This window comes from Sminthopsis crassicaudata, chromosome 3, assembly GCF_048593235.1.
Source record: "Sminthopsis crassicaudata isolate SCR6 chromosome 3, ASM4859323v1, whole genome shotgun sequence".
Taxonomy (NCBI): Eukaryota; Metazoa; Chordata; class Mammalia; order Dasyuromorphia; family Dasyuridae; genus Sminthopsis; species Sminthopsis crassicaudata.
The window spans coordinates 382,542,930-382,555,210 of record NC_133619.1 but is presented as its reverse complement, the minus strand read 5'-3'; the positions used below and the strand labels follow the sequence as shown (position 1 = coordinate 382,555,210).

Below are 12,281 nucleotides of genomic sequence, written 5' to 3'. Positions count from 1 at the left end.
TTGGTCTAGTCAAAGACTCCAGGAGTCCTTACCAAAAGACATTACCATTCTAGCAATTCTCATCAAGGCATTTCTTCTTATTGAGGTATATCTTTTCTGCTTTTCCTCACAGATTGAAATTTACCAAGGATTAAATTGATAAACCTTCTCTCCTTACTTAATGCTTGCCTAGAGCTACATTCAATACAGTTAGTATTTATTAAGCATTTACTAAGCACCTATTTTGTGCCAGACTCAGTGTTAAACTGGAAATAGACAGTTTCTGACCTTAAGCAATTCATAATAAAATTGGGTAGAAAACAAGGAAATAAATACATAAAAACAAGCTATGTAGAAGATAAACAGGAACTAAATGACAGAAAGAAGTCATAGAATTAAGAAATGGAAAAGACTTTCCATACAACAAAGATGGACAATAAATGGCTCTCAGCCCATATATGGTCGCAACACTGTCCATTGTAACTTGAATAATATTAAAATTGGTTGCCAATTGGTTAATATTTAACAAAATAAATAAAAATATAATAAAATATAAATTATAGTAATATATGGTTTTCTAAATCAATATGTAGCCTGTGGAGATGCTTATTTATAGTTTATTGGCCTCCATTCCTTATTAAGTTTAATACCAAGAGTGTAGAAGATGGAGTTTTGGTTGATATTTGAAGGAAATTAACATATTCAGGAGGCAGAGCTGAAAAAGAAAGTGTTTCAGATATGGAGATATGGAATCAAAAGTTTTCAAAGTGTTCATGGCAGGAATAGGGTATAAGAAGACTGGAATAGTATATATGCATGTAGGGCTGTGTGTGTGTGTGTGTATTGGGGGGAGGAGGCTGAAGTACTTGGGTGAGAAGCTTAGCATTTCACATGGTCAAATGGAAGGTGTATCCTAATGGGCAGAAACTTGAGGCAGACAGATCTTATTAAAAGGGTACTGAAGAAGTTTAGGAATGAAATGATGAGGACTTATACCAGAGTGGTCACAGTGTCAGAAGAGTAAAGGGGATATATTTGAGAGATGTTATGAAGGAGAAATCTACAAGTCTTGGCAAAAGATTAGACATTGTAATGAGAAATAATGAAGAGTCTAAAATAATGCCTAAATTGTCAGACTTGGGAACTTGGAGGATGATATTGCCCTATAGGAATAAAGATAACAAATTTAATTATGGAGTTGTTGAGTTTAAAATGTTTACTGGGAATCTGATTTGAGATTTCTGTAAGTTACCCAGAGATGTGATTGTAGCAGGATAGATAGATTTGAGAATCATCAGCATAAAGATTATCAGGCAAAATAATTTAGAGAGAGGAGAGAATGCATTCCAGAGGCCTAAAGGACTGTTAGGGTTAGTTAGAAGGCATGACCTGGAAGAGGATCTGAGAAAATAGAACAGAAAAGAGCAGTTAGGTAGGTAGGAGAAAAAGGAGAGAGTGCTTTCCCAAAACTCTAGGGAGAAGGATTGACAATGCCAAAGGCCACAGAGTATTCAAAAATGAGGATTAAGTCAAATGCTGGGCAAGTCATTTAACTCCAATTGCCTCAGCATTAAAAAAAAAAAAAAAAAAGTGTTAGAGGAGAGAAAATGAAGGAATATATTTAATTACAAATATATATTACATAGATGTATGTAATGGGTGAGAGTTCCTTGCAGAACACTAGATTAGATAACTGGGACAAGGGAAACTAATAAAACAAGATAAAGCAAAGATCTGGGGCAGCTAGGTGGTGCAGTGGATAAAGCACCAGCCCTGAATTCAGGAGGACCCGACTTCAAATCTGGTCTCAGACACTTAACACTTCCTAGCTGTGTGACCCTGGGCAAGTCACTTAACCCCAGCCTCAGAAAAAAGAAAAAAAGAAAAAGAAAAACAAACAAAAAAAGATAAAGCATAGATCTCTGAGCTCTCCTTAAATAGCCAAATTCAATGGCCTCTTAATCCTCATTTTTGAAAACTCTCTGGCCTTTGGCATTGTCAGTCCTTCTCCCTAGATTTTTGGGAAATCACACTCTCTTTTTCTCTTACCTATCTAACCACTCTTTTCCAGTCTACTTTTTTGGATGCTCTTCCAGGTCATGCCCTCCAACCCTAACTGTACCCTTAGGGTCCTGGCATGGATCCTTTTCTCTTTCTAAATTATTTTGCCTGGTAATTTTTATGCTGATCATTCTCAAATATCTATCCTACCTCATATATCTCTAGGAGGAGGTATATGACAAATACACATACAATTATAGTTCAAATTAACAATGCTAATGTATAAAAGAAAGGTACAAATTTCACTTTGTGAAAATCCAAGGATAAACAAGTTATTGTAAAAAAGGGAAGTTTCACTAGGTGAGAGTAAATCAGAGAAAGCTTCAGTTAGGAAGTAACATTTGAGGTGAACTTTAAAGAATGGGTAAATAATTTAATAGAAAGGTATGACACATAGGGCAAGAGAGAAAATGTGGACAACCTAGGCACTAATCTAATTTGTAGATAGGGCAACTGAAACTCCTTCTTTGTCTAAAGCTTTTCTCATTGTTTGACGTACATTTCTGGGATAATTTTTTGCTGTCTTAGGAGGTGGCAAAGCATTCCAATTGTTTCCCTGTTTACTCTTTTTATAGATCTGTGTGAAAGGAATCAAATCAAACTCAGTCCAGGTTAAACTATTTAAATATCTTCAATCAGCTTCAGGGAACCTAGAATTCAGATCCCAGAATCACCTCAGGCTGACTAAGATTGCATTAATCAAAGAATTTGAGCAAAATTAAGATTTAATAGTTAAAATCTGACTCAGAGTAACTAGTCACTTCATCTTTTCCTCTTTTGTAGTCATGATTTGCCTTAAAATTAATTTGTAATATGAAATTACCATTGGAGACTAAATTATCCTAAGATTGGAAAATCATATTTCTTATTGATTTGAAATTAACAATAGCAACCTTTTCAAAACAAAAACTTTTGATTTTAAAATTTGGGGATATGAGAATAGGCAAAGAAACTTTCACTGAGGCTTTTCATTCTAGAATTCCCAGACTATTATTTCTTTGTTTTTCCATTACTTGGGACTTTTATAAGATTTTGGCATTACAGTAAATGTATCCTATTTTCAGGATATGTGCTTTCATCTGATGTGTTTCTCACCTGAGGCCTGTTATGATAAATTGTGCATTTTCACTATAAAAATTGAGAGTTCTAAGGACATTTCTTTTTCCTTCAGGAAAAAGCAAAAGATGACTTTAAATCCCTTTTTTAGTCACATTATAACACTAAACACATGGATCCTTTTCATGGAAAGGAAAAGCACCAATCTTAAATGATTCCTCCAAAAATTAAGAGAAGCACACATTTAAGGGACAAAGATCACATTTTAAAATTATTGTTTTTTCTTCAATTGTCTATATCTTTTTTGCATAGCCATGCCTATTAAATTATGTAGTTTTAGTTGAAAATATGAGCATATTTGTTTCAGTCACAGCTTATATTACTACTACTACCACTACTACCACTACTACTACTACTACTACTACTACTACTACTACTACTACTACTACTACTACTACTACTACTACTACCATTATTACTATTGTTGCCATTTAGTTGTTTTTCACTTCTGTCTGAATTTCCATGTTCCCATTTGGAATTTCCTTATATAAACAGATGACTGCCATATCCAAAGGGACTTGATATGAAATAGAGTTTAATACATCATTTAAATGAATTGATTGACTTAGAAAAAGCGTTGAGGGGAAAGAAGATGCTACAAGAGAACAGAGATTTGCAATGGGTTCTCCAGCTATTCAAAAAAGAGAAGAAAGGAATGAGAGTAGTTTTTGGAAACTTTTGGAGAGGCAGAAGAGATTCAAGGGCATATGTGATAAATCAGGAAGTAAGGTGTTTGGAAAGTCCCAAGTCTGCAATTGTTGCTCTAGGCCTTCCTTGATCTGTTTGAGGCTAGTTTATCTTCTGTAGTCATCTCCAAATTTATCTAAAGTTCATTTCAGAAAGGATCATTGATGGATGAAAAAACTCTAACCTCAAAATTCCTTTTAATTGACTGGATGCATAAATCCATTATTCTGCTTCGAATGAATAAGGGAAGTTCTAATATAAAGTATAGTCATTAGAGAAATCATGTCTATAGTTTGCAAAGTTATTGGAGTAGTTTGACATTTCTTTTGACATTTCCTTCTTCGGCTCATTTTGCAGATGAGGAAACCTAGGCAAACAGGATTCAATAATTTTCCCAGGATCACACAGCTAGTAAGTGTCTGAGACTGGATTTGAATTCAGATTTTCCTGACTCCAGGCTCAGAAATCTAGACATTATGCAATTTATCTGCTTCAACTACTTAGGCAGTGAGAGAGAGACTTTATTGCCCCTCAGTTATAATTGCTCCCTATTTATGCCAGTTATTGCAATTCATTTTTTCCACATGATGGATTAAGGGAAAATAAGGGGAATGAGTCAAGAAATATGATTTTTAGTTATAGCTATGATGAAATTTACTTCTTTCTGTGATTGGAGCAATTAATATATTTCTTGTGAATAGGGTATGGACCAAGTCAAATTCTGAGAGGGAAAACAGAATGTTATAGTCAATCAGCTTACTTTTTTAAATTCAAAGGGACAGATGAAAATTCAGGGCTTTATAAAACTAAATATTACAGAGCTAACTCTGGAATTGAAGAACAATGAACACAGAGTAATTCAGGAAGAACATCACAAAGGAAACATACACTTAGGTAGTTTGTCTCATGTGTGGCTTCTTTTGAAACAGAGGGTTTGTTTTAATGGTAGCTGGGGAGGAGTTGGGCCATCTATATCCACTCTTTTCAGAATCACTCTAGGCTCAGAGGAATGGTTGAAATTTCAATCAAGATGCAGCAAAAGGAATACTGCTCTTAGATTCAAAAATCATAAATTTGAATTTCTACTATGTACAGTGGTCCTCAAACTTTTTAAAATAGGGGTCCAGTTCCCTGTCCCTCAGACTGTTGGAGAGCTGGACTATAATAAAAACAATATCACACACTCTGTCTCTGCCCCTCAGCCCATTTGCCATAACCTAGGGGGCCTCATAAACGTCCTCAGCAGATCTCATATGGCCTGTGGGGCCGTAGTTTGAGAACCCTTGTCAGATATTGACCAGTTATATTATCTTGATCAAGATGCTCTAAGGTCAATTTCCTTGTCTACAAAATGGGAATGATAGCATTTTCTCTGAATACATCACAAGGTCACTGAGAGAAACTATTTGTAAAGGGCTATTCATTGGTGATATATTGCCATTACTAATGAGCACATATAAAGTGGTACAACACTGATGAGAGAAAAATAAATATAAACTAGGATTTTTTAAAAATAATGAATGTCTTACATAATAAATAGGTGTGTTAATGAAATTAAATTGTTTCTAAAGAGTTCTTTTGCAAATTGTTTGAAAAGAAACATATCCATGAAAATGAATTTATTATGAACTGAGTTATTTGTTTAAATATTGTTTTTATCCAAGTAGCTGCCCAAACCAGAAAGATCTGATCTGGGTGTTTTTGTGGGAGGAGTTGGTTTTTATTGATTGATTGCTTGATTGATTGCCCTGTTAATACATTCTAGGTTGTCTATAGTGGGAAAGAACTCAACCATCCCTTTGGATTGTCACATCATGGAAATTATGTATTCTGGACTGACTATATGAATGGCTCCATCTTCCAACTAGATTTGATGACGAGTGAAGTGACATTACTGAGACAGGAAAGACCACCTTTGTTTGGGCTTCAGATATATGATCCTAGGAAACAACAAGGTATGAGGGAATAAATTTGCACTTTCACCATCACTTCTGGGTTTCCTACAGTAGTTAAAGAAAAGTTTATGTTTGAAAATCCCACTCAAGTCTTATGACAAAAAGGGTTTAGCTCACTTCAAAGTCAATCAAATATCACCACCAAAAATCATTATTTGTTGTTTTAAATAGTCTGAGTGAACGAATTAGATTATTATGTTTGAGTGAAATTGTGACATTTTTTTCCATTCCTTCTTTTTTGATATTTTTATTTGAAATAGAAACTTTGCTTTTATGGCATAATCCTCTTGAGCTTTTTAAGAGCATAAAAGCTAAAAGCTTTCCAGTAAGGAAAACTTTTTTTGAAGAGAAAGAGAAAGCTATAAGAAAGGTGATAGATATTTGAAATCTAAGGTAAAATGTTTTAAACAGAAATTAGTATCTTAATGATGTTTTACCACTTCTGTATGTAGTTAGCTTCTTTGTTGATTACTTTAAAAGAACTTAATGCTAGTTAAGACTGAGTCAAAGGGAAATAATTTTCCCAGTATTGTCCCTGAAAAATCAAATTTTTTCATCTAATTTTGGTTATCTTTATAAACTATTAATATTTATTAAGCCACAGAGATATGTATGAACTAGGGATTCCAAAAGAAAAGTTTAGTTATACTTTGTAGCAGATGTTTGGATTTTTTTCCTAACCTAATTAGTTACTCCTTCTTTTGAAAAATATAATTACTCCTACCAATTTAATGAGCATAAATTTCAATAAATTTGGAGAAAACAAATTATATTCTAAGTCTCCTCTCACATATATTGTCAGTAGAGAGTTGTCTAGTAACAATCTTTTCTTAAAGAATCATTTAGATAAATCAGATCTAAAAGAAAATATAATGTTTAAGCCATCACTTTTTTCTTATTTAAAAAATTATCTTTACAGTATAAAAATTTAAAAATAGATATGTGAAATGTCAAATAATGAAGAATTAAATTTAGCATATTTAAATGTATTTTTATTTTTAAAATATTTTATTTATGTCATTAAACATTTTTAATATATAAGAACAACATTTATTCATCTTTTTAAAAAAAACTTATTACAAATTCTGACCCTCCCTCTCATCTTTATCGCTCTTTGAGAAAATAAGCAATTTGATTTTGATTATACATGTGAGGTTATGCAAAATATATTTCCATGTTGAAAAAAATTTAAAAAGTAAAAATTGTTTACTTTATTTTAATATGTTGAAGTTGTAATCACTGTGGTGCAGCAAAAGGAAGATTGGACTTAGATTTGAGTTTCTACTTAAGTTTGTATGAACTTGAGCAATATGCTCTGTCATTTTCCTTGTCTACAAAATGGGAATAATAGCATTTCCTTCAAATACATCACAAGATTAGTGTGAGAGAAACTATTTGTTTCTATTTTTAAATATGCATCATAATTCAACAAGTTTTCTCTTGAGATACAAAGAATTTTTTTTTTTGTATGGATCTTTTAGAAATATCTTGGATCTCTTTCTTGACCTTTTTATCACAGTAGCTAGATCTTTCACATTGATCATCATTATAATATTGCTTTTATGTCTACAATGTTCTCTTGGTTCTTCTTTTTTCATTTTGCATGAGTTCAGGTTTTTCTGCTTATCATTTCTTATAGAATAATGGTATTCCATCATAAATGTATACCATAACTTGTTTAGCCATTACCCAATTGATGGCATCCCCTGGATTTGTAATATTTTGCCACCAGAAAAAGGAGCAGTTAAAATATTGTTTAACAACTAAATCCCCCACCTTTCCTCTGGTCTTTTTGGGATGCAGACTTAGCTGTGGTATTGCTGGATCAAAGAGCATTTGTGGCTTTAAAGTTCTTTAGGCATAGTTCCAAATTATTCTTCAGAATAATCCACCATAAATCCAACCACTTCACAATTCCACTAACAGTGCATTAATGTGTCAATTTTTCCACATTTCTACAAACATGTCATTTTCTTTTTTTGTCATGTTAGCCAATCTGACAGATGTGAGTTGTTTTAATTTGAATTTCTCTAATCAGTAGGGACTTAGAACATTTTTATATGACTTTTGTAGCTTTTATTTCTTCTAAAATTGTTTATTAATATTCTTTGCCCATTTATCAACTGGGCAATAGATCTTATTTTTCATAAATTTGACTCAGTTACCTTTATATTTGAGGATAGAGACCCTTATCAGAGAAATTTGCTGCATTTCCCAGTTTCCTATTTTCCTTCTAATTTTGGCTGCATTATTTTTGTTGGTATAAAAGCTTTTTTAATTTAACAAAATAAAAATTAACTATTTTACTTCATGCAATCCTTTCTATCTCTTGTATGATCAAAAAATGACCTTATTAATTAATTGATCAGATAGGTAAATTTTCCCATGATTCCATGTTTTATTTATATTTTTACTCTTTTTGTCCAAATTATTTATCTATTTTGACTCTATCTTGGAATATTGTGAGGAGCTCGTTTATGCTTAGTCTCTATCTAACAAAAATATAACATAAATTGGGTTTAGTATCAATATTTGAAACTATATATACTTAAAATGGACCTGAATTTCCTATCCCATTTGATTGTTTATATTGATCAATGTTACATATCATAACATCTAGAATCCCTCATAAGAATGTGAAAGAATGGCAAAAGCTAGAATTCATAACATCTAGGTGATTAATAAACAATATTAAGGTAAGCAGCACTTTCCCCTTCATGAATCTATTCCTTATTAATATTGATTTTCCCTCATCTCGGAAATAGTTCACAATATACATTCGTGTGTCCTTGATTTCACTTTTATTCAGTAATATCTATAAAGATATATGTTCCACAGTTGGTGATTCAAATGAGGGTAAGACAGGCTGCCTCTGGCCCACACTTTCAGATTTCTGAATGGGCATCTATGTTTCCTGTGCCCATGAATCAATCAAAAAATTAACAAGCATTTATTAGATACCTACTATATTAGGAATTAGGACTATCCAGGGTCCTCAAACTTTTAAAATAAGGGGCCAGTTCACTGTCCCTCAGACTGTTGGAGGGCGGACTATAGTAAAAACAAAAACTCACACTCTGTCTCCGCCCCTCAGCCCATTTGCTATGGCTGGGGGGGGGGGGGAAGAGGGGGTGGCGCATGAAAGTCCTCAGCGGCTGCATCTGGCCCACGGACCCTAATTTAAGAACCCCTGATGTAGACAAAACTGAAATACTTCCTGCAGGGAGTATTTATTCTCTGAGGAGTGGCCTGGAGGAGACATATAAATGAGGATACAGAATATAAATACAAAACAGATACAAGGTGATTTGTCAGAGAAGTGCTAGAACTTGGGAGGAGTGTGGAGAAGAGGGGATGAAAGGCTTTATGTAGAAGCTAACATTTGAAGAATTTTATACTATGGGATGGTATTATTGGTATGAGTTTTGTAAGATATTGTGGAGTGATATATTATTATTATTATTATGAGGCAAAGGTGAGAACAGAATATAGTACAGATGTGACAGACAGTAAATACAAAGGCATAACATCAAATTGAATGCAAAATATGTCAAAACAGTAAAAAAGTCACTTTGAACTAAAAAGTACCTAAACGTATCTGAGACCAACTTTTATTAATCAGAATTATATACTAAGGAGAAAGATCTATTGATAGAAGCACAGTAATTAAAGTATTTTGTCCCTCATCTCTTATTCTAGCTCTAATCTCTGCCCCCACAGTTTTTTAATCTTTACTTTGGTATTGATGTTTTGGATGGTTTCGATGTGTAGACCTATTTATGTTTCAGCCGTTTTTTGTTGTTATTTGTAAAAATATATTCATAATATGTTTCCTATATCCTAGGACCTATAAGGGTCCTTATCTGTCTTAAATATGCAGCTCTGAAGATTGAAAGCCAAATTATATTTTTTTCTCTAAAAGAATTCAGAAATAAGGCAGCTGAGCATGTTTTACTGGATATTTCACTTAACAATTTATATATATTTCTTTTATTAGAAATGGCTAAGTTTAGCAGTGCATCTTCCAGATGGGGAATTTTATTTGAAATTATATCAAAAGGTCTAACAATAAATTGAATTTGACTGTCATTAACTTTATTGGGCTTCAATTTCACCATCAACATAAAAGAAATAGTCAGAAAATCAGTTCTGTTTGAAGCCCACTTAATTTCCAAGTCATAAGCCCAATGACTTTTCTATGTGCTTTTCTGATCAATTTTTAAGTTGCTTTCAAAGTCTTCCAGGTACTTGTGCTCAGTGTATGATCTGGAGATTGATAACTAAAAATGAACAAATCTGTGATTGCACAGTCAAGCAAATGTGTGGTGAGAAGGATCCTTGCTAATCTTGGAGAAAATACTATGGGAATTTTCTTGAAGATGTAGAGGAGAATGAAGTACCCAGATTTCTCTTTTGTTAATGGTTTTTGTTATAGTGCCCTTTTCTTTTCTTTTCTCATAATGTAAGGGAAATGTAAAGGTTACATTTGACAGAAAAGTTAAATTGCAGAGCCTTTTGAAAGATTGAGATATTAATGTCGGTCTATTATATAAAGTCAGTTGTCTTTCCTTTCTTCGCTTTATTACAGCTGTTTGAGAAGCTGTAACGCATAATTTAAACAAACTCTGAGTGTCTTTTCCATACAAATAATGGCAAGTTCCATGATATTTGAAGTGTGTACATGGGGCTAAGAACAGGTGTGTAAATGGAAATAGGAAAAAATACATGAACATAACATAAAACATATATGTAAATGTCAAGGCTCAGAGATTCTGTCATTTTATTTCATTTTTCCCTAATCCTACCATTTTTATCAATAATTCTTGTCTCAAGTAGTACCACACATTTCTCCCTAGTATTATCCCTAACCCTCTTTTCCCTGCCATTTAAATGACTCCCATAAAATCTCTTCTTTTCCCCTGGAAACCTTTGCAAACTAATCCAAGGAGAGCTGTCATTTTCCTATTGCTCTTGTATATGCAATTAGAATTGCCACAGCTTTCCCCCCAAAGTATTCTATCTCACACATGGGTTTATTCTCAATGTCTAACAGTGGGGGAAAACCTGACTTCAGAGTCAAAGGATTTAGATTAAAATTCTGCCTTTGACACTTACAACCTGTGTGGCAATTTGGACAAGTTACATCATATCCCTTGAACACAGTTCCCTTATCCTTTAAAGCTGGAAGTTGGTCCCTATGAGCTCTGAGGTACCTGCAAGTTCTGGATTTATTAACCAATAAGTTTTCATAAAACTAGACTAAATTATGATATACATATATGTATATTTGTTTTTAATATAGTTATTCTATGTTCTAGTCATATATTAGTTGTTATTATCTACTCCTATTATTTTCCTTATGTCAGTAATGTTTGTTTTAATTTGTAAGCTAACTAATTTTTAAAAATAAGTTATATAATCCTCTGGAATGCCCCTTGCAGAAGGTCATGCAAATAGTTACTTAATTCTGCTTTTTTTTTTTTTTTAATGGTCTTTTTATTGTGTGGAATGTTTCATGAGCTCATTTTTAACCTGAAAGAAAAAGTATGATTTTGGTTTCAACAAAAACATCTTCTTGTTTCAAGTAAAAAAAAATGATATATAATGATACAGTTAATTTCAATTTTCTGTTTTACTTTATAATGGGACCAAGGGTATTTTCTCTTTATCAGTTCATACTTTTCATGTATAAAATCAATTATAACAGTCTGTAAAATAGAAATATATTCCTAAAAATTTTAAATTCATTCTTAGCAGTGAGTGATGTGCATAACTCACATCATTGTAATTGAAAATTGAATGTTTAACACCTCTTTTATGTTTGGAAGCATACCCTAATATATTTTTAATATTTCCTACTCTTTTAAATTTCTCATATTTCATCTCACTATATTCTTGAATTAATTCTAATTTTCTAGAATCTGAATGTTAGCAAAATTATTAAATATATGATTTATTCCTATACATAATGTGAGATTGCCTGGACAAAAAGCCAGATAGCCTTATAAAGTATTATATTTCTGATTCCAGGATCATGCAATAAATATGGCCATATCTAAAAAGAATTGTAAAAGAGGGTGGGAGGGTGGGGGTGGGAGGGTCATCACTGTTAGAGGCAAAATCTGAACTAAGCATAATTGCCTCAGAGCTCAGAGGTTGATACTAGAAATTTATTCTGAATTATTAATTTGTCTAGCTTTTAATTATGTTTCTATTTTGAGGGGGAGTAAACATGCCAAATTGAATTTAGTTTTCAGAATAATAAAAATGGATCTTAATCTATTCTAGGTTATTCACTCTAATGTAAGGACTATGCCATAATGATCTGTGCAATTGAGTTAAATATTTATTGCATATAGCACAGTTTTATGACGTTTTTCCCCCCTCTCTTTTTATTAGTCTCTATGTGACATATCCAGTTCCTATGGCCTTTGATATAATAACCTCTTGTCACTTTAGTAAAAATAAATAAATAAATAAATA

General features: G+C 32.6%; 1 protein-coding gene across 3 annotated transcripts in view; it reads left to right on the top strand.

The window, feature by feature from the left end:
* The window catches only part of LRP1B (LDL receptor related protein 1B), a 2,473,587-nt gene that overhangs the window by 1,518,903 nt on the left and 942,403 nt on the right, over nucleotides 1–12,281 (top strand). For all 3 annotated transcript variants that reach the window (XM_074301983.1, XM_074301982.1, XM_074301981.1), the window contains one exon: nucleotides 5,609–5,798. In XM_074301983.1, coding sequence (XP_074158084.1) covers nucleotides 5,609–5,798 — 190 coding nt within the window. The remainder of the gene's footprint in view (nucleotides 1–5,608; nucleotides 5,799–12,281) is intronic.